At 42.6% G+C, this 23,716-nt stretch overlaps 1 protein-coding gene across 3 annotated transcripts in view; it reads right to left on the bottom strand.

Moving 5' to 3' along the window:
* PPP4R1 (protein phosphatase 4 regulatory subunit 1) overlaps nucleotides 1-23,716 on the bottom strand; it is a 60,999-nt gene that overhangs the window by 11,979 nt on the left and 25,304 nt on the right. For 2 of the 3 annotated variants that reach the window (XM_082668317.1, XM_082668319.1), the window contains exons 7-15: nucleotides 22,683-22,790; nucleotides 22,489-22,554; nucleotides 21,433-21,591; nucleotides 20,885-21,012; nucleotides 13,284-13,795; nucleotides 8,293-8,447; nucleotides 6,849-6,947; nucleotides 5,145-5,330; nucleotides 3,417-3,578 (exon numbers count right to left, since the gene is read on the bottom strand). In XM_082668317.1, coding sequence (XP_082524443.1) covers nucleotides 3,417-3,578; nucleotides 5,145-5,330; nucleotides 6,849-6,947; nucleotides 8,293-8,447; nucleotides 13,284-13,795; nucleotides 20,885-21,012; nucleotides 21,433-21,591; nucleotides 22,489-22,554; nucleotides 22,683-22,790 — 1,575 coding nt within the window. The remainder of the gene's footprint in view (nucleotides 1-3,416; nucleotides 3,579-5,144; nucleotides 5,331-6,848; nucleotides 6,948-8,292; nucleotides 8,448-13,283; nucleotides 13,796-20,884; nucleotides 21,013-21,432; nucleotides 21,592-22,488; nucleotides 22,555-22,682; nucleotides 22,791-23,716) is intronic. The other variant, XM_082668318.1, reaches the window with a different exon arrangement.

The following is a 23,716-nucleotide window of genomic DNA, read 5'->3' as shown; positions in this document are numbered from 1 at the left end:
AATGGTGAAAACCTGAAACCATTTCCACTAAGATCAGGAACAAGACAAGGTTGCCCACTCTCACCACTATTATTCAACATAGTTTTGGAAGTTTTAGCCACAGCAAGCAGCGAAGAAAAAGAAATAAAAGGAATCCAAATCGGAAAAGAAGAAGTAAAGCTGTCACTGTTTGCAGATGACATGATACTATACATAGAGAATCCTAAAGATGCTACCAGAAAACTACTAGGGCTAATCAGTGAATTTGGTAGAGTAGCAGGATACAAAATTAATGCACAGAAATCTCTTGCATTCCTATACATTAACAACGAAAAATCTGAAAGAGAAATTAAGGAAACACTCCCATTTACCACTGCAACAAAAAGAATAAAATACCTAGGAATAAACCTACCTAAGGAGACAAAAGACCTGTATGCAGAAAACTATAAGACACTGATGAAAGAAACTGAAGATAATACAAATAGATGGAGAGATATACCATGTTCTTGGACTGGAAGAATCAACATTGTGAAAATGACTCTACTACCCAAAGCAATCTACAGATTCAATGCAATCCCTATCAAACTACCACTGGCATTTATCACAGAACTAGAAAAAAAAATTTCACAATTGGTATGGAAACACAAGAGACTCCGAATAGCCAACGCAATCTTGAGAAAGAAAGACGGAGCTCGAGGAATCAGGCTCGCTGACTTCAGACTATACTACAAAGCTACAGTAATCAAGACAGTATGGTACTGGCACAAAAACAAAAATATAGATCAATGGAACAGGATAGAAAGCCCAGAGATAAACCCACGCACATATGGTCACCTTGTCTTTGATAAAGGAGGCAAGAATATACAGTGGAGAAAAGACAGCCTCTACAGTAAGTGGTTCTGGGAAAACTGGACAGTTACATGTAAAAGAATGAAATTAGAACACTCCCTAACACCATACACAAAAATAAACTCAAAATGGATTAAAGACCTAAATGTACGGCCAGACACCATCAAACTCTTAGAGGAAAACATAGGCAGAACACTCTATGACATAAATCACAGCAAGATCCTTTTTGACCCACCTCCTAGAGAAATGGAAATAAAAACAAAAATAAACAAATGGGACCTAATGAAACTTCAAAGCTTTTGCACAGCAAAGGAAACCATAAACAAGGCGAAAAGACAACCCTCAGAATGGGAGAAAATATTTGCAAATGAAGCAACTGACAAAGGATTAATCTCCAAAACATACAAGCAACTCATGCAGCTCAATATCAAAAAAACAAACAACCCAATCCAAAAATGGGCAGAAGACCTAAATAGACATTTCTCCAAAGAAGATATACAGATTGCCAACAAACACATGAAAGAATTCTCAACATCATTAACCACTAGAGAAATGCAAATCAAAACTACAATGAGATATCATCTCACACCGGTCAGAATGGCCACCATCAAAAAATCTACAAACAATAAATGCTGGAGAGGATGTGGAGAAAAGGGAACCCTCTTGCACTGTTGGTGGGAATGTAAATTGATACAGCCACTATGGAGAACAGTATGGAGGTTCCTTAAAAAACTAAAAGTAGAACTACCATATGATCCAGCAATCCCACTACTGGGCATATACCCTGAGAAAACCATAATTCAAAAAGAGTCATGTGTCAAAATGTTCATTGCAGCTCTGTTTACAATAGCCAGGAGATGGAAACAACCTAAATGTCCAGCAACAGATGAATGGATAAAGAAGATGTGGCACATATATACAATGGACTACTACTCAGCCATAAAAAGGAACGAAACTGAGTTATGTGTAGTGAGGTGGATGGACCCACAGATTGTCATACAGAGTGAAGTAAGTCAGAAAGAGAAAGACAAATACCGTATGCTAACATATATATATGGAATCTAAAAAAAAAAAAAAAAAAAAAAAGGATCAGAAGAACCCAGGGGCAAGACGGGAATAAAGATGCAGACCTACTAGAGAATGGACTTGAGGATACGGGGAGGGGGAAGGGTAACCTGGGACAAAGTGAGACAGTGGCATGGACATATATACACTACCAAACGTAATACAGATAGTGGGAAGCAGCCGCATAGCACAGGGAGATCAGCTGGGTGCTTCGTGACCACCTAGAGGGGTGGGATAGGGAGGGTGGGAGGGAGGGAGATGCAAGAGGGAAGAGATATGGGGACATAATGTATATGTATAACTGATTCACTTTGTTATAAAGCAGAAACTAACACACCATTGTAAAGCAATTATACTCCAATAAAGATGTTAAAAAACAAACAAAAAAACCCGACAGAAATAGATTACATTACACGGAAGGAATAAAAAAGTAATTCTAGAGTCCACACTGATATTAAGAAAAATTTGCAAAGAGGCAGAGGAAGAGAAGGGAAAGGTTATCTTTACAGGAGATACTAACTAGTAAACACAGAAGGAATTACAAAGAACAGAAAATTAGTATTTTACAACTCACACAGTAACAAGTGATTCAGGCAAGAATCAGGTACAGATGCAGAAATGCAAAAGCACTGTGTGAAGGACTCAGGGAAAGAGCTGTTCAGAGTTTGAAAGAATCGCCCACCGAGGAGTCAATAACCTCGATGGAAAAGTGAGCTGACCCACGGCCACGGGACCGGACTCAGCATCACCAGGGACCCAAGAGCCAACATCGTGTTACCCCTGACGCAACCCATTCAGAAAAACACCCAGGGACCTAGGTAGAGAGGTAATACTCTTGGCAGACAACACCTGTTTAACCTGAATCTAACTGTGTGACAGTGCTCAGGCAAGTTCAAATTGGGGGGCATTCTCCAAAACCACTGGCTTGGCCCCCTCAAAAAGGTCCATGACATTACAGGTGAAAAGTCAGGGAAACTGTCCTAGATTTAAGACGGCTAAAGAGACGTGATATTTAAATTCTATGTGCAATTCCCCACTGGATTCTGAGTTGAGGGACCATTATCGGGACAATTAGAGCAATTTCAATTATGATACTTCTGCACCTCAAACTTTATGACTACAATAGTTCTCCAGGATTAAACAATTTGTAAAGTCAGCGCTGCTCCTGTCAGAGACCAGAGATCCACATCAGAGGGGTGAGGACACACCACAGAAGGCTTAATGTCCATGTAATTTCCTACATGTTAGTTCAGTAATTATGAGAAAAAAGGTACAAATGTTTGTAACCATGATCTAATGTCATTTAAAAATGAAATTTAGCGTAATTTTTAAATTAAACACTGAAGTGACACTAGCAAAACTGATCAGAATGGGACTATTTTTTAACCACATGGTACCATCAAAGTCATGGCTACATTTGTTACACAGAACATACAGAAACCTATCTTGATGGCAGCATAAAGTCAAAACTTTAACTCTACAGAATTTTAGTGTGTTTTTATACAAAAGAACTTAAAAATTACCTTCAGAAAATCATGCAAGTGTTTAAGGACACCTATCCTGACTTCATCGAGGTCTTTTAAAAATCCATTAAAAATTGGAACCAGATCTGCAGCTGTCAACTGATCTCCAAGGATGACTGCAAGTTCGTGGATGGAGAAGGCTAAGGTCCTTCGAACTTTCCACTGCAGAAATAAAGACAACTGCGTGAGTAAGCTGATCACAAAGTCTTGGTACTTTAACTTTTGCACAATGTATGAAGGTTAATTTATTATATCTGAATGTTATTAATCTCAAGTTAAATCAGAATAAAATAGTAATAATAGATACCAAGTTTTAAATGCCTACTTTCTATCAAAAACTGGCAGAAAAATGCAAAATCCCTGCACAGTATATGTTATCCCCCTTTCACTTAGGAAGGAAAAAAATGCTTGGAGATCACTGGTGGTGAAGCCTGTGTAGCTTTCGGAGCACTGGCTGCCCAATTTCCTGGCGTCCCACATGGATCGAAGGCTGGCTGGTGTGCCTCTCCCTGCACTGGCCCTCCCGACTCTGCACAGACTACCCTGGATTAAAAACAACCACAAAACTCGTTTTAAAGAACTGGCAATTAAAGAGATCCAAGACTGGAAAAATCTCTTGCGGGCAGCCCTGGAAAAGAACACCGGAACAGAAATGTGCTCCATTTACAGGAGACTTTATACGTCAAAAACAGCTTTTTCTTCATGTGGCCTTAATTTAAAAAAGTTTACTTTCTTATTTAGTTTAAAACTTTACCTGCTGAGAAGCTGTTTAGAACAAAGGCTTTATCCCCGCCCCCAAACACAAGAACCTGTTCTTGAGATAATATGCTGTACCCATGTTCAATGTATCAAATGGGAGAAGGCAGGATGTTTGGATAAGCCCTACCCATCCAGAGCCGTCCCCGTCACCAGCAGCTCCGAGAGTCCACAGAATAAAGGTGGAAAGCCGCTCACACAGAGGGTGGAACACTCGTTGGTCTTGGCCATGTGTCCCACGCCCAGTTCCACCCCTGAGGGCTGAGCAGGGATCAGCTTCTCCAGAGGTCGGAGGAGGGACTTAAACTATGTTCCCAAGGGGACTCTTGACTTCCAACTTGCCAAGTCAACTGAGACACCGAGGGATAACCATTCACAACTCAGTATAAATTAGTCTCAGCAGATGCCTTCGAATAACTGAGAGATGAAGGTCGCTGAAGAAAAGGGACTTGGGTGTATAGAAGACAGACCCAAGGGCGGGTGGTGAAGTCGGCAAAGCCTGGGGCAACAGCCACAAAGAGCCACAAACAACCAAGGGTCAATGTTTCCCATTTCTTGTTTCTCAAACGGGTGGTGGTGGTGAGCACATGTGTGCACAAACGGGCACGCACACACCCATCAACCTTCTCCCACCCACACTGCGCTGCCCGCTGGGCCCAGACCTTGGCAGCCCTAACACGACTGCAGTTCTGCTAAGGTTGAAAAATACCAGGGAGGAAGCATTTATAACACTGTTTCTGGGGTAAAATGAAACCCTATATTCTCAAGAATTAATCTGCACGTAAACTTTAGACAACAGCACCTTTGAGTTAGGAACCTCAGCAGGTCAAACGGGAAGCTAATTCTAGCACTTCAGACAAAAAAGAAGAGAGGCTGCTCAGGTGGAGGGAGGAGCCTGGACCCACGGGGGAGTGCTCTGGTGTCACTGGCAAGCTCTCTGCACGCGAGGGAGCGTGGACAGGGGCCCCGCACCTGCATGTCGGAGGCCAGCGTCTCGTAGGTCTCGCGCAGGCAGTGCCAGTTCTGCCGGCCCAGCGTCAGTGCCACGCCCGGCAGGCTGTACGCGCAGTGCTTGGCGATCTCCGTGTCCACTGTCTGCGCCCGGGAGGGGTCGGTCATGGAGAGATACTGATCCAGCAGGGCCTGGGGCACAACGTCCTAACCAAGAGAGAGTGCAGACTTTGTAAATTAGGCACACTTGCACCTCATATAGTCGTGAAAAACCAATCTCCAAGTTTCAGGATTCCAGTAACTGAAAAGAGATAAGAAAACACGCTAAGGGAGATACATGTGTAAATGAATAAAAGCAGCTTCAAGGAGGAAAACAACAAACAAGATCTTAAAACAGAAAACAGCTTAGAGGATGATGAGAGCTGCTTACTAAATTTAAGAGATACATTAAGAATAAGATCAGCGCCTTTCAGTGCTGGCAGAGATTACAGAGTCTGGGGTAACCTACCGAATGAGGCTAACCTAGTGGATGAGGCTAACCTAGCAGATGAGGCTCAGCAGGCCCTCTTCTGCACTGTCACCAACAAGGACCTTAAAACGACAACAACAACCGCCTTTAGATGGAAATTTAGCAATTATCTACAGAAACTTAAAGTGTACATACCTCTAACCACTGTATAAATGCGAGGACAAGAAGAACATATCTACAATCCTGCTTATGTATGTGAAATATAGCTTTGGAAGGAGCTACAAAATAAAGATAAAACTGGCCGCTTTAGGGGAAAAGCAAAGTGGGTGCTGGAGGAGAAAAGCTAAGAAGGAAGCTGAATTCTGAACTTTGTAAACATATTATCTATTTTTAAAAAATAAAATGGAAATTCATTAAAGGAATGAGACAATCTGTATGCACTGGCTTGAAAAAGCATGTTTTAAAACACTATGAATACCAACTCCATTTTTAATAAATAGAACAAACAAAAACAAAGGACTCGCCCCCTTTGACCCAGGCAATCTACTTATACTAATGCAGAGACAGTCCCAGGAGCAAAGCACAGGCATGATCACGATGAACATGGCTTTACTTGTAATATCACAGCACACCTACACGTGGACGCCCGTCCCAGCCCTGCTCACGCGGGGCCGCGTGGGTGCTGTGCTGGGGGGGCGACGGGGGGGGGGCAGTCTGTGCTCCTGTGTAAAGAGCTCCAAGACACGACTCTTTAAAAAAGAAAAGAAAAAAGAAAGACAAGCGTCACCACATTCCAACGACCCCACATGTAAAGCCTCCGATTCGAGTCACCCTGCCAGCCGACAGCACTTTACAGCGGCTCTGGGCCGTACCCCCACGTTCTCCTCTCTGAAGTCAAGCTCTACCTTACAATCCTTGGCAACTCAGGCATGAAGACCCAGGCGTGATGGCCTGGCTCTATGTGTCTTTGAAAGAGAAAGGTGCACGCCGACGCGCGGGCGCGTCCGCCTAGGCGCGCTGAGGAAATACAAGAGGACCCATGGTCGTGGTCACGCTGGAGGGGAAGGGGTCACAGGTGTGAGAAGAGGAAGATTTCTGCTTATATTTTACTCGACCACTTGAATTTTCTTATCAGAAGTATGATATATCAGCCCTCATTTTCAAAACATTATCAGAAGGGCCAAATTTGGTGAGAAATGGGTTTAAAAGTGGACTTAACAACACCCACACAAAGTAAAGAGTTTTGGGTCACCTACCTGCACTTTAGCTCTCCTTTCCTCATCGGGGCTAAAACCACCACTGGTGCCCGAGTCTGAATCATCGTGAATATAGCGAAGGGCGGACTCCATATTCTGCTGGGAGGGAACGGCCACTTAAAGAACTGTCCTGTCTGTGAGCTCCCTCCATTTAAACCGTCTTACCAAGTTACTCACCTTTCAAGGCCACCAAAAGATAAGAATACGTACAAATTCTTCATACTTTTAAACATTTATAAACAGACCTAAGACCTCATAAGAAGTCCCCTGCCTTAAATCAAACTTTCAGAATAGGTTGCTAAAGGTATGAAAATAAATTCCAGAACAAATGTAATTAAAAAGTAAATTTAGAAGTAAATTTGAAAAGGTCCCAATATCTAAAATTAGCTATCAATAAAACAGCATTTAGAGGTTGCTTTAGGCAACTGCTGTATGGTATGTCATACACAGTTTTTCTTCTACTATTTCTATCCCTGGCTATTTCTAATTTCACAAATATACTGGGCTGGCCCAAAAATTCATTTGGAATTGTCATGCGATGTTACAGGAAAACCCAAACCAACTTTCTGGCCGACCCAATACTTTTTTAACAGCCCCTGCCAACCCCAAAATGAAAACAAAACACCTTCTAAAACTCAGATGAAGCACTAAAATCTCCGATGATGCTCAGTGGTCAGGGCTGCATTCTGGAGCCCTGGTTTTACGCAAGATTTCTAGCTATACTGGGTGTCATCTAACAGAAAACAAGTCAGGAATCCACCGGGGCCCTGGGACCCCCGTGCCCCCATGCGTATGAGGCCCCCCTCCCTGAGCTCAGCGTCCAGGCCGCTCTGACCCGAGACCACCTGCCTCTGGCCACAAGCATGTGTTCCTTCTCCCGCCAACACACACAAGGGATGAGAACTACTGACACCGCGTGGTGCTGGCTTGGTGGGGGGTCGGGGGGTTCGGGAAGGACGGTGCAGGACATAGGCAGGCGGGCTGGTCACAGTACCCACCCGCACACTCCAGGGTCCAGATAATCCCGCAACACGGCCTCAAGTCCCGATCTTCCGCTCAGAATACTGTGCTGCTCGCTGCAGTGAAATGGTCCCATCAGAAACAAAGCACCCCTCCAAAAAGAAAAGGGAAGAGTTAATTACTCTTGATAAAGGGCTTTGTCTCCAGTCAGATTATTTCACTGCAGTGAGCCACACCCACACTGAAGCTGCGGAGTGGTCATGTAGACAGTCCCGGGCTGACTATTAACTTCAAGCTCTGGACATGACACTCATGTCACAGAGACAGGACGTGGTGACGATGACTTTTACTTTATGCAGAAGGGAGACGGAGAAAACCAGCGACAGACAGGACGTGGTAACTGGGCCGTGACGAGCACCACGGCCGCCCCGCGAACGGCACCGGGGCCACCCAGCTCACTGTGCACGCCCTGCGGAGCCCTCACCTCGACGGTCTCGCTCGTCAAAGGCCCGGCGGTGCCGTGGTCAAGTCTGCAGCCAAGGAGCTCATCCTGCGGGGCCCTCCGGGCAGCCTCGCTGGCCTCGTCGCAGGTGTCCAGGCTGGAGGCGCGCAGGGCGGCGGCCAGCACGTCCACCTGCGCTGTGGGTGGAAGGACAGGCCTGTGAGCATGGGGCCGCGGGTGCCCGGGCTTTCCCTGCGCAAGGTTATGGGATCAATGAGACGCAGTGCTTTTGGGACACTGCCATCGAAAAGCTGGAAAAAACCTCTACTGTGGTCAATCATTAGTTCTCCGAGGGAAGAAGTAGAAAGCTAATATGCTTTCATGAGATTAAAAACGTTTACCCACTACTGTACATTATTCTGCGTTAGTATGAAAAGAGAGATGCTATCTAGTCAATTTCAGGGTCAGTGAACTATGTTTTGGGAACGCATGAGCGGGACTGGCGAGGCTTACTTACTAAGCTATCTTAGCAGGAGAGCAGTCACACAGACCCTGCCAACATAAAACAAGGGGAATTACAAAGATTTCTGTGGCTGTTACATTTAAACATCTCATATCTCATTCCGGTTTATTTTACTTTTCTCTAATTCTTTTTGAAAGTGAAATGAGTGACTTGTCCCAAACCCAGGGATCCCAAACAAGCCCTGCCTCGCTCGCAGGAAACCAAAACGGCAGATAACCAAGCAGCAGCCCTGAAGTGTGGCAAATGGCATCGCCTACGTTTTGAGTGACATCTTCTTTATGAAAGTCATTCAAAGTGAAGTTAAAGCATTCTTCCTTCCCCCCAACATAAATGAGGAATTTAGCAAAAAGAAATTGTGTAGCATTACTTCAAGTAACAATCCGCCTGGATGCTCAAAATATAGGAATTTATAAAGTTTACCTGCAAGTTTATTTAGTACAAAGATGAGAAAGTGTGCTCCCACTCTACTTAAAGATTATTAAAAAGCAATCAGTATTTTATTAAGATAACCTACTACTATGCTATAGCATTTATAAAATTCTAAAGTATACAAGGTACCCAGCAAGAGAGACACAAGAAACATACAGGATGATGACCTAACTGAACAGATTAAACTGAAGGTGTCTAATCATGAAAAGTTACTCAAGGAAAGCATCCTCATTCTTTTGGGGATTTCAGCTGCAATTTGTACTTATCTAATCCTTTACTCACTTCAGCTCCCCTTTTAGAATCCTCCAAATTTCCACAATGAAATCACAACAGAACTAAAGGAGGCTGACGGCCTGGAACATGCTTTTTGCCCCCGTAGACGCAGGCGGGGGGTGTGAGGGTGGGCTCCCTCATGCATCGCGACCTGTTCCTGGGAAGCCTTTCACAGAACACGCCTCACACAGGCCACCAACCTGAGTAAACGACAGCCTCCTCCTTGTCTATGTTATTCTGTACCTTTAGGTTTGTACGTTCACAAAAGTTTCAGTGAGTCACACTGAGGTTACCTCCTTCAAAAGACTGGTACAGAGGTCACGAGGACGACCTCATGCCCGCTCACGGAGAGCCCGTGGCCCCGGAGAACCCAGGCTTGCCTGAGACTCAGCGGATGGCTCACCACGACCAGCGGAAGGAAACTGAAGCACAGGCCTTCACCACGTCTGCGTTTTCCTCACGATGCGGGCGGAAACCCCAGGGTCAGAGCCCACGCGGTCCCTGGTGACTTGCGCTCAGAATCGGAGACAGCCTGGAACCTGGAATTTCCTGCCCCCCCTTAAGCGCTGTTCTGGCTGAGCTCACCTTTTCCATCTCCGACTCTCGCACACCGTCCTGGAGGTTAGTCACAAGTTCCTAACAATTTCTTGCTTACAATCAATGAACAATACGATTTTTCGGACCACAACTGCCCAGTGGACCCAGTTATTCCACTGGCCCTAACGAAACTGGAGAGAGCTCTGTACTTGCTGGCCTGGCCAGCTTCCCCTCTGCAGTCTGTGAACTGGCCACAGCCAATCAAACCGGCAGCGGTCACTATTCAGCCGTGGCTCAATCCTGAATCAGCCTGGTGATGCCACACGCCAGGGAGTTTGGAAAAGGGGCTCTCTTTCACCTTCTTCCCATTTTACTACCTCCCTTTCTGTCCTTCCACACAGGATCTACTTCTGTTCCACAGCTGAGAAAGGGCCTTCTTTTTCTGACAGGAACATCTCATTCTAGTTCCTGGAAACACTTAAGTTTTTTGATTAGAGACCCACAAAGAAAAAAAAAATTAATCTATCAATGCTTCAAAGAAGGTAAGAGTTAAATCGGTAAGACTGTGAAGCAAAGGCTGCCTTAGAGGAAAAAAAAACCCAACGCTTGCTCTTGTTTCCCATGACATTCCCACCAAACAGCATGGAAAAGAACAAGGGACCCAGTGGCTCGTGAAAGCAGAAACTCGACTCTGAGGGTCCACTTCACCCTGACGTTCCCCTGCCCCCAGTCAAGAATACACACACGCAACGTAACTAGTTGGGTCCCTGGCCAGAACTTAGCTTCCAATTTGGGGTCAATTCTGCCTTTCAAACAGGTAGACATTCTCTGACAGACTGCTCACAACCACAAATTAGAAAAGAAAAAGCACCCACAGTTAAGGTACACCCTTCAAAAACCCAAAACACCTTCTAATAGTATGAGAAGTCAGAAATAGTTACTACAATTAACACGGGTTCAACATGCCCTCAGATGCTCAGGAATTCTGCAGCCGAAGCCCTCCCGCCCCCAACCCTGCCCACCGATGTTTTGCTGCAGAACATCTGACACAGGCAGTTTACACACTAAGTGTCTCACCCTCTGTGCTCTCTGAGGCTGGGATTTCTGTCTGGTCTGCTGCTGGTATATATTCACTGCCTGGAAGAGTAGCTGGCACAGAATAGGTGCTCGATAAGTGATGCTGGATGAATCCGTCTATCAATGAATATGTTACAGAAGTTTCAACATTATGGACAGAAAGAACAACAGGACAAATTTAAACTGTAACAGGTGTAAGAGCTGAATTAGAAAGAGAACTGATTAAATCATAATATAGTATTACTACTAAAATCTCAATTGCAGCCCATAAAGTTTAAGTCAAACAGTGTTAGTCACCTTCTGAAACACCAAGTCATATCCTGAAACTCATATGTGTCCACGTAGGGCTTTTAAAAAAGCAAACTATGCATATTACTTTCAGCTTATTTGTTAAAAAAAAGAATTTAAAGTAGCTTATTCAGTATTTCCATTAACATTTAGCAGGTGTCTACTATGTGTCAGAGAACCGACTAGCAGGGCTGTACAGGGAGAGCTCCCAGAACGGGCCAAAGGCCAGTTAGGAATCTTTCTTCCATAAAGCTAAGGAGCGTACAAAAAAACAAGACGTGAGAGTTACTGAAGTCTGATCAACTGAACAAAACTTAAGTTGACAAATAATAAAATTTATTTCAACAAAAAGCAGAAACCTGTAAAGACAACATTTATCAAGAGCTGACCACCCCAAGATGTGCACATCTGAGGTGTAATTCTGTCTCCGTCCTCCTCATCTGGGGTGGAAGGGAGATGGCAAAGGCAAGATTCTGATGAAGATTCTAATTTGTCAAACAAAACCAAGCCTCAGTATTTGCTGCATCACCAGGTTGTCATAAAATGCAGAATTCTGGGCTCAAGGTGGTAAAAATCAAGGGCAGGAGTCACAATGAGGAACTAGCGAGAGCAGTGAAGCTGTGAGGTTTTCAGAGAAAATAATGCACCGCGAGGGATAGAAAGTAGGACATTCTACGGAAAACACTCATAAGGAGGAGGAATGAACTACTGGTCCACGAATGGCAAGGATAAATGGCAAGGACACAGACTCAAAAGAGGCTCACGGCGCCCGATACTATTCACAGCATTCTGGAAAAGGTGACTGTCTGCCAGTTAAATTAAAATAACTTTCAACCATCAAGGATATGAATTTGCCTTTAATCAAACAAATCATTTAGTTTTTCTCCAAGCATAAAATTACCATAGGAAATCTTTAAAAATCATGATACGTTAAAGCCAAATAAAGATAACTGCTAATATCACCTCCACTGATGAAATTTTCCAAGTTTAAACACAGCAAGGTTTTGCGTGTTTTAGAAGGACACTGAAGGTTTCGCTTTGTCTGCTTTAAAAATAGGTATTTTGCTAACATTGAGCAAACTGACAGTTTAGAAATTTTAGCTTCTAGAATGAACAAGGACAAAAAAAAATCCACAAAGTGATAAAGGATCTGAAGACTTGCAGTTTGGGGATTTTTCAAAATTGTTTTTTGTTTTACGGTAACATTTCAGATTTCACTGGTTACTGTGCTCAGTAGGAGCTCTGATGTCGCTGGCATCAGGTTCCTACCCCCAGACCGTAAACCACCCCCTGGCCCCGGCAGGCAGAGTGGGGTGGCCTGGGACTTCGTTCCCACACTCCTATTCCACTGAGTGAGAGTAACTTGTTATTTTCACACACAACAACCTTCAAGGCTGCCGTTCACAATGGCAGAATCTAGGTGACACAAGTGTAACCCAATGGAACAAGGTCCAACTGAGAAACAAAGACACCAGCAGGACCCTCGCAAACGCCCACAGCTCTTAAAACACCACGTTCCATAGGAAGATACGTATCTTTGTCCACTGCTAACAGACTACAGTCTTTCCGTAAAACACAGCACTGCATCTGCCGTTTATAAAAAGGTTTATGAGATCCAGAGCAGAAGAGTTAAGGCAGGACTCAAGGGTTAAAATTGTAAAAACAGTGAGTGAGTGTGAACAAGTCAGAGAGTGATTTGTGAACCAGCACATCTGTACGTGCTACACTTAGGAACACAGTGACGGCCTCATCTGAAATTTATTTCCTAAACTTCAGACTAATCACATTTATCCAGACAAGAATACATGATGACAATGGTCAAAATAGGTTTTTAAAAGGCAATTTTTCTGGGGGAAAAAGTCAGAAAATAACATTTTTTACCAGAATAAAGAACCAACGCCCATACCTTTGACGTCGGGGTCGTCAATGTGCGGCTCCAGGTTCTCCATCATCTCCTCCAGCTCCTTTCTGGTGGCCGTGGTGATGTTTGCAGAAGCCGGGGCGGTGGCTTCCGGCGTTCCCTCCAGCTCCTCGGGGCCGAGTTCGTTCCCAGAGCCCTGCTCCAGCTCCACATCTACATCTATTTCGGGAAGAGGAGTCCTCCAGAAGTGGAAGGAGTTGTACAACTCCTGATCCAGGGGAGCTGAGTCCTGCGCACTGGCGCCCACCTCCAACTGAGAGGCAGACCTGCAGGTGCCAGGCTTTTTATCATCCTCATTACTAGCTGCCTCCTGATGAGGCTCTGAGGACAAAGGACAAGGTAATGAGCTGTCCCCTGGAGGCTTCCTAGGGCTTTCAGCACCGATGTCCGGGTCCAGCGCACCTTCCAGTTTGACACTGGAATTAAAAACAGTGGGGTCTGTAGGAACATCCTCTAGCCTGATCTGTGCATCCTCTGGGACTTCTTCATCTCTGGTCCTTTTATTGTGTTATTTGGGAAAAAGAAAGTGAAAGTATAAAAATAATTACTGAAAAAAAACAATGAAAGATACTACATAAAGCATTTAGACAAGTATTAAAAAGTACAAATTATCCATACAAATTCAGTAGTTTATTTATATTACTGATAATGCTTCTTTTTCCATCAGTTGTTCTGTGCTCAGAGATGTAAACATCTGTTAAGACTAGATATTAAAGTATTATGTAATAGTTGGAGGAGATAACATTTAAGAACCCCGGGATTCTATAATACCCTGCTAATTTCAATAATAAAAAAAACTAAAAAGAAATAGTAAGAAGATAAATTCTCACAATGCATTTTAAGCTAAATACATAGTAAAAATTATCTGATTTTTAGGATTATGGTATTGCCACTGTGCTCCAATGACCTATCAAAAAGCTGAGAATTAAAACCTCCTTGCTTACACAGAAAAAAAAAACCTCTACACAGCATTAGAAAAGATCCTTATTTACTATCTTGCAAAATACATTAAAGTCCACTTAAGTGTAAATAGCTACTTTTATTCCTTCCACACTTTCAGCTCTACTCCCAAAAGTTTTCCCCCCTGCAGCCATGACTTAATTGACAGAGAGGTAGGTGGTACAAGCCCCGGGACCACAGCCCATGGGTCACCGCCATCCACCACCTACACAGAGGCTCTAACGGCCCCTCAGAGTTTATCTGACTCAATTACCCTTAACAAACACATGCTGAGCACCTACTAGGAGCCAGGGAGCGACACTGGTGGTGAGGGTTCCTATGTAAATGAGAGGCAGCTGCTGCTCCTGAGATTAGCATCAGAGGCAAATGCTTCCTGCAGAGTGGTAAGGAGGGAGCAAGGACACTGAGCTTGGAGGCAGATGCGCCAGCTGCAAGGAAAGGCTTTCCAGGGAATGAGAGGAGCCGTGGGTGGAGCAACCAACACGTGCTTAGGAGGCTAAGGGAAAACCCGCAGCATATGCAAAGGCAGGGGTGACAGGAGAGGTGCCACACCTTCAGGAAACGGCGATGAGTTTACGACGGCTCAGAGAGGGAACCGATGGAAAAGTGCAAAGTCGGCGGAGCCACTGCGCCCCACACTAAACACCTCCGGAACGTACCCTAGGGTACAGGAGACAAGGCAGGGGTGAAGAGAGTTACATTTTGAGATGCGTCCTTTCAGAAAGGGCACCCGGAAGCAGGACAGGAAGCGCGCTGGAGATGCGCCAGGCGGCAGGGAGTGCAGCAGAGCAGGTGAGGAGAGGCAGGGATGCCCTCCTGAACAGGGCAGCGTGTCGGGGCTACAGAAGATGGCAACACACTCAAATGACGCCAACGCCAACACGACTGCTCACTTCCCGCTCGCGGGGCATGAGAAGCAAAGGGAGGAACCTGTGAAGATTTCCAGATTTCTGGCCCGAGCGACTGAACAGGTGCTGGTGGCACCGACTGCAAGTGAAAAACACCAGGGCAGCTTGAGGAGGGGGTTTCAGTCTGGATGGGCTGAGTCGGGATCTACATGGCATTCCAGGTGGTGACGTCCCTGGGAAACTGGTCAAGAGCCCAGACAGACTGGAGGGCACCTCAGAAGGACTGGCCTGCATATGTGTCATGACAGTCGTGCAGAGTGACAAAGAGCACGGCATTCCTCCTGTACAAGAGGATGCTTCAGACGAGCATTCTTCAGGCTCAGAGAAAAAGGTCAGAAGAGGTGAAGAACTGAAAACACAGGAGACTGATGGAATCACTGATAAAGCAATGTCTTTCTGAGAAGGAAGACTAGGGGCTCGAGAACACAGGTGGACAGATTAAATGGGTGAAGAGACAGCTCTTTCTAAGAAACATGAAAGGGAACTGAGGATGGATATGCAGGTAAATCTGTCAGGTGAGGGTGGGGTGCTCCCCTGAAACATGGGCCCTTAAATATACACAATGAAAGACATTAAACAGGAGGCTCACCCGGCCTCTGCCCTGGAGGTGACGTTACCACCGACATGATATCCCAGTTACAGAGCCACCATACGTGCTCTCAGGAGATCACCAACTTCCCTGATTGCACTTTATCTCATAGTAAAGTTCACACTGTTTTCAGAAACGAATTTTTTTAAAAACACGTGATTATTTAAAAAATATATTTTTTAGATACAGATAAAAATATTTAATATCTCATCTGAAAACATACCACACAGTGATAGCATTTAAAATTCTGGTGTTTCTCCACCATGCTTATAATCATAAAATACATAACATGCACATATAAACTGCGAGAACTCGAGTCTCACCCAGCACTGGCGCTGCAGATTCCACATTTGCTCCTTATTCATAAAATGAGGGACTGGCCTCGATGTCTGTAGCATCCTTTCCCTCCAAAACAGTCCCGAAGCAAGTGCTCTTATGCAAAACAAGTGTCTTCTATATGTGTATGAATTACATGATATTTTCCAATCATGCCTTTATTAAAGATATATTTTCTTTTGTTTTAAAAAACGAGTGGGATAATGGGTAAAATTTGAATACAATCTCTAGATGACAGTATTGTATCTATGTTAATTTCTTAATTTTGGTAATTAGAGTCTGGTTATGTATTAGTATCTGTGTTTTGAGGAGTGAAATATTGAAGGAAGGTAAAAAGAATATCATGTCTAAAACTTATCTCAAAGAATTCAGAAAAAAATAATAATAAAGCAAGTATGGTAAAATGTTAACATTTGGAGAATCTGGAAGAAGTGTTTATGGGATTCTTTGGCTATTTTTACAGTTTTTCTGATATCATGCAAACTGTAATTTTAAAATTATAGTAGGGACTTCCCTGGTGGCACAGTGGTTAAGAATCTGCCTGCCAGTGCAGGGGACACGGGTTCGAGCCCTGGTCTGGGAAGATGCCACATGCCACGGACCAACTAAGCCCGTGCGCTACAACTGCTGAGCCTGCGCTCTCGAGCCCGCGAGCCACAACTACTGAGCCCGCGTGCCTAGAGCCTGCGCTCCGCATCAAGAGAAGCCACTGCAATGAGAAGCCCACACACCACAACGAAGAGTAGCCCCTGCTCGTTGCAACTAGAGAAAGTTCACGCGCAGCAATGAAGACCCAACGCAGCCAAAAATAAATAAATAAATATTTTAAAATTAGAAAAAATAAGAATTATAGTAACACGACATTGTTTGGCGGTAGTGGGGAGCAAATGGCTGAAACTTAAGACTTCACTTGTTATCTGATGAATTTAAGAAACTTCCACTTAAAATTCACAAAAAGAACCCAATTAAAAGGCCATTTAGTATGGAAAACTATTCCAAGGGCCTGAAGTTCCTGGATCACAATCTCATCTTAGCATTAAAATTAAATTTTAATATTCTCAGCAGGAAAAACAAAGAGAATCACCGGCCAAGTCATTCTATTTGCCTTATGAAAAATTATTAGTTTGTCCCAAGTTCAAACTCCTCGTACGGTTTTAAAGAGACAAAAACATTTTCCCTCATATGAAATTCTGGGAAGTATTAAATTCTGTACAAATAAACCGTCTGCTTCAAAATAAACCGTCAAAAATATAAATTCTCTAAATACATTTTTTCCTGGAGCTGGGTAACAGTCAGTGCACAATCAAGTGAATTCTGACATTCCTAACGGTCCGTCTGGCAAACGCTATCATACAAGCAAACGCTATCCTGAGGAGAACGGAGACTGAGGGCTCGCATGAGGAGCGGAGTAGCCCAGTTCCTCGCAGGTGTAGGGAACAAGTGCGGCAGAGCGTCAGCCAGAAACGCATCTCCAAGAGAACCTACACCTCCTCGGTGCCTACGTAAGCTGAGAGTCAGTATCTTCAGAGACCTGGTGGCTCAAGACTGTGGCCTAGGAAACTGCCCTGGGAACATCTGGTCCCAGACACTGCATCCTGAGATGAGAGCAGACACAGCCTCCAGGTGCTGTGACTTCATAATGGAGTCTCAACATCAGTGAAATACTTCCAGATTTGTACCAGTAACAATTTTACTTACACATAGTTAGCTTTAAGCTAAACTGACAAAAACTAGCAAGAGCAGTGCAGTTACTTAAGGCTTTTGAGATAAAATCTATTATTTTCTAACAATAACTCATTCAATGGACATTTATCGTGTGCCGAGCATGTGCCAGGCCTGGTGAAGGTGTCAGAACACACACAGATAACAACCAGGCTGCTACGCGGGGGGACCTGCAGCCCACTGGATGAATGTGTGCAAAATACACAACCAAGATCAGTGCTCGTGCACCAGTGCTATGAACAGCCAGGATGCAAAAGCTCTGAATTTCCTCCAAGATTCTTGGAGGTAGTTTGTCCAGACATTCTCTCTGTTAAATGAGGTGTGGATGAAACAGGATGGCATCCCAGACAGAAAGAGGGAGAACCCAAAGAAGGCAATGTATTCGGAGAGCGGTGTAATAGCTGGTTTAACTAAACAGAAAAGAGGCTGCTCATTTCACATAACTTAAAAGTGCAAATCTGAATGCTTAACTCTGTTTCTGGAAGCACAGCTTTTATTAACACCTTCAAAGAAGTATGAACAGCCTGATCCAGGGTGAGTGAGAGATAAACCTGGTATTTTATAAAGTCAGAGGTTTATAATCAATAAGTGCTTCAAAGAGTATTAAGTGATATTAAATGTTTCCAGGATCAGATGCAACACTACAAAAGAAATAAACAGTAGCAGAAATATATTGCCAAAAACTTGCTTATTTTGTGAGATATTCGTTTGAGAAATCTGAATTCTAGGAAACTGAGAGGACCTCGAGAACGGGAACCAAGCCCTGGTTCATCTGTCTACAGTCACTGGTTCATAGTAGGTGCTCAATTAATTTCTGCATAATTAACCAATCAGTCAACCTTAGATAATGAAACTAGATTTAAGACAGCTCAAAACAAAAGCCAGTGCAGTATTTAAGAGAGGGCAAATTAGCTAATGGCTCTGAGATTAATAATACCTAGGACTACACAACAGCTTTTACAATATTTAACAGAACTCCTTTCTCAGCCAGGAACTGTCTCCTCCCTCCCTTACATCATTAACACAATTCAATAAAGTCTAATAATATACTGAGAATCCAATGCTACAAATAGTATTGACTTGACACTAAGACAGACCTCATAACAATGGAAGAGGAGTTAAAGTTTGTAGCTAGAAGATAACTAACTGCCTTTAAATAGCTCTTCCAATAATGTCCTATACCGGCAGTTAGCAAAACTACCGGCCATGGTAGCCACACCAACTGTCTTTGTCAATAAAGTTTTACTGGAACACAGCTGAGCCCATGCATCATGGACTGTCTACGGCTGCTCCCACACTGCAGGAGTTCTGACGGAGATCGAATATATTTACTGCGTGGTCTTTTACAGGAAGTTTGCTGACCCCGTCCTAATAATTCTCTGTAAATTTATATTTTCACTTCCTAGACTCTCTCCAGATACAAAAATAAATAAAAGCTATGCAACAGTCTTCGTACAATTAGTACCATTAGGGAAAAGGTCGCTGACTTTAAAACTGAAGAGCAGATAGCACCTCTCCCCTCCCCACTTCATCACTCTGTCACATTCCCTGCAGCAGCTGTTTTCAAAAGAACGGACATGGGCTTCCCTGGTGGCGCAGTGGTTGAGAGTCCGCCTGCCGATGCAGGAGACACAGGTTCGTGCCCCAGTCCAGGAAGATCCCACATGCCGCGGAGCGGCTGGGCCCGAGGGCCGTGGCCACTGGGCCTGCACGTCCGGAGCCTGTGCTCTGCAATGGGAGACGCCACAACAGTGAGAGGCCTGCGTACCGCAAAAAAAAAAAAAAAAAAAAAAAGAACTGACAGACTTTTCTTGCTAGGAAGACAGGTTTAGAGTGATTTTTCTTCCTTTACAAAATACAGTACCTCAGGTTTGTTTGGCTATTCAGCAGGACGGTAGGAGAATGGGCAAAAAGGTAAAACAAGGCAGCAAAGAAAGGAAGAACTGCCAAATCAAAACACCAAGAAAACAAATATCACAGTATCAAGACCTACAGAAGAAAATGTCCATTAGCATCATGACAAGGGAGGACAAGGCACTCTGGTAACTCAGGCATTACAGGCAGGGCTGTTTCAGAAACAGGCACTAACTGAGCTCAAGTGCACACCTGTCAAAGTCTGTGCATTATTTCCCATGCACTAACTTAGGTCTGAACCGTTTTTCCCCTAAGGATATACTAAAATAATTTTTTTTTTTTGCAGTACGTGGGCCTCTCACTGTTGTGGCCTCTCCCGTTGCGGAGCACAGGCTCCGGACGCGCAGGCTCAGCGGCCATGGCTCACGGGCCCAGCCGCTCCACGGCATGTGGGATCTTCCCGGACTGGGGCACGAATCCGTGTTGGCGGACTCTCAACCACTGCGCCACCAGGGAAGCCCTACTAAAATAAATTTTAAAAACTAAAACTCAAGTAAAATTTTTTAATGCAAAAAAAATTAAAAATAAAAATCAGAGATGTCCTCTTTAAGCTTTATTTGAACATCTGGTTGCCTTATTAAATGCTCTTAAAAGTTGATATTTTAGTTAGTAAGTGCACTAATTTGGTGCTAATCATTAAAATACTTTCCCCCTCAACTGAGAGATTACAATCATTATTCTGTAGACAGAGAATCCAAGATCCACAAAATTAACTAAAAAGAAAAATAACAGTAAGAAACTGACTATGTAGTAACACATATTCCTAAATTAGGTTTTACTCCTTATAAAACCAAACCCTTTAAATTGTATAACCATTATTTTGTATATTCTAAATGTTAACAGATGGTTTACTAGGTAAATTACTTATTAAATAAACTTACGCAAACATTATTATCAAATCTATCACTACAGCTTTCTATATGCCCAGCACCAAGCTAACTATGTTACGTGTGCCTTCATCTTCTCATTTAAATATGTAATTAACCAAAGAGATGTTTAACAAATGTATTTAAAATAAAACTCTATTAAAATATTTACCAATTTTTGTAATCAAGAGAAATAGTAAACTCTCCAAAAAGAACATTATAAAAATAGTGAAAATGAAAAAAATGCTCACAAGCAGCAAAACTGGAAAGCAAAGTTTTAAAAAATCATACCTAGTTTTGTCTTCTACTGATGTATCTTCTGAACTTTTGTTTTCTTCTTTAAAATACTGGCCTGAGCTAGATGGATTAGCAAAGGTAGATATGAAAGGTCCCAGAGACTGAAAAGCTGCTTGCCGAACCTAAGAAGAATAAAAGGACAGGAATAAAACATAAATCCTTCTCCAGCTAGGATTTACAGTTCCCCATCAATTATCTTCTCCTTTTTACTTTTAAATTTTCTATCTTGGCTTGAATATTTAAACCATGAGAATGTGAATATGAGACCCTATAAAACATTTGCATGGAACAGAAATTTCATCCAGTTAAAAAAAAAAAAAGTTAATATAGTAGTCTACTGTGTACTCCTAAAAGTATTAGCAATAACATACCTTAAATGATAGCAATAACATACCTTAAATGATAACATACCTTAAATAACATACCTTAAATTAGCAATAACATACCTTACATGATAAATTATTTCTTAAATTATGAAATCAAAATCACATCTTCTGTAAAATGCATTCTTTTACAAAAATGATAATTAAACAAAACCTTACCCAACGTGAAGGATCACTGATCAAATTAATAAATAGTGCTGATAATTTAGTCCGTCGAATTTCTTGACATGTTGCACAAGAAACCGCCATGAAGCACTCAGCACAGGCCTTGCGGACTCCCCACACGTTATCGGAACAAAGCTGGAAAAACCTGGGCAGCTGTGCGAGGAGGATGGTGTTTCGTTAGGCAGACACACAGCAGGCTTCAGGAGTTACTTTTATTTCATTTTCTGCTTTCACAGCATTTAAAACATTAGATCTTCTTAATGAAATTTAGAAGACCCATTTAATATTAATACTTAGCAGTTTTAAATAAATCACACCCAATTCATTCCACTACTGACTACGGAAAATCAAAAACGCTCCGAACACGTACAGCTTAAACGTTATCCAAGAGCTTGTACTTAAAGTCAACTATTCCGCATAACAGATGGTTTCAGAAACTCTTCAAGTACATTAACTTGTACATTAAGCATTTTTTATCCCAGGAACTAACCATTTAAAAATCACCTGCTGTAAATTTAATTTGTCATTAAAATACTTGAGGGTTGCAATAAAATTAAAGATTCATTTGAATAAATAAGAATTGATTTTATAGAAATGGGAGTTAAAAAGGGATCAATGGTTCTTAACACATCTGCATTTTTAACAAACCGTCCCTAACAAATACAATTCAAGTGCCCAGATTACAGAAATTTAAACTCTTAAAGTCATATTATCTTTCTGGTTTACATCCATGGAATTGTATTAGGTTGGCAAAAAGTTCATTCAGGTTTTTCTGTAATAGTACAGAAAACCCGAACGAACTTTTTGGCCAAGCCAATATTAATACACTTTGGGGGTAACTGTATGTATTTCAAACTTCACGTGCTACTTTGCAATGCCACTGCTTTCTCCTTAGTTGTTGTTGTTTTTTTTTTTTTTGGCCGCACTGCTCAGCATGCAGAACTTCCCTGACCAAGGATCAAACCCGCGCCCCCGGCGCTGGAAGCGTGGAGTCTTACACTGGACCACCGGGCGAGTCCAGTCTCCATAGTTAATTTCTGCAGCACTTACCAACATTTCCTCAGTAGCTTGCTGGCCAACTACGCTGCAAATATCTCCAAAATTGGCAGCACAGACCTGACAACAAAAGCATCACTGACATTTTAAAATATTACAGCGTTCTTTAAAAATAATCTTTTAAGTTTCACAGATCAATATGGTAACCACTAGAACCATGTATTCTTAAACAACAACAACAGAAATACCTTTCGAACATGAAACATTCTGCAATCACAGCACATCTCACAAAACCTAGGGAGGATAAGACGCTCTGTGATGTCCTTCCCAACCATGGGAGCCATTTTGCACATTATCTAAAATGAATAAGAACAAAACCACACTGAATATATCTTCAAACTAAGACTCTTCCAGTTCGCTAATTTATTAAAAGTATATAATTTAAGGGAGTATAAAATATGACATAATTATACTACATACGTCACAAAAAATTCATCTTATTTATCCAAGTTGAAGACAGAAAAACAGATGTTAACTACTACCATTAAAATCAACTGATAATTATTAAAGGTACAATAAACCCTGAGAAAATCCTAAAAATTGCATTTTTACCTAAAGTTTCAATCTTATCAATCATTTTGCCTAATAAATTTAAGATTAAAAAAAACAACCTACACATTTTCCCGATAAGAGAATAAATGGTGAGTTTTCAGAAGATTATCCACAAGAAGGATCTGGATTTAGTGTATCTGCATTGCTAAGAAAGGACTATACAGAAGCAGTCCTCATCTTGCAAAGTACCGTTTTCTCTGAAACTCACGCATGTGGGGACCACGTCCTTACTCTGCAAAGCCTGGGTTCCAAGGGAGACAAGGACACAGATCTGATATGTGTCACACATGATTCAGATAACACAGTTTTGGGCAAAGTGAGGATGAACCTTTTGAAAACCAGCCCAACGCATTTAAATATCTGCCCCCACGCAGTTAGAATATAAAGAAATCTGACTGTGGTCATTTATCTATTACATCTACTCCTGGCCCATGCAAATATGACAAGAAGCAAAGGCATCTGGTTGGAAAGAAAAGAAAACTCTATTCATAAATGCATGACTGTCTACAGACCAAATCCCAAGGAATCTACAAAGAAGCCATTGGAACAAATAAGTGAGTTTAGGAAGTTTGCAGGACATATGACAGAATAAAAAAAACAAATGTACTTCTATAAATTAGCAACGAACAACTGAAAATGTTTAAAAACAGTATCATTCACAACAGTGTTA

The sequence above is a fragment of the Grampus griseus genome, assembly GCF_964374135.1.
Source record: "Grampus griseus genome assembly, chromosome: 12".
Taxonomy (NCBI): domain Eukaryota; kingdom Metazoa; phylum Chordata; class Mammalia; order Artiodactyla; family Delphinidae; genus Grampus; species Grampus griseus.
Note: the sequence above shows the minus strand (reverse complement) of the source record. Positions and strands in the feature narration are given on the sequence as shown.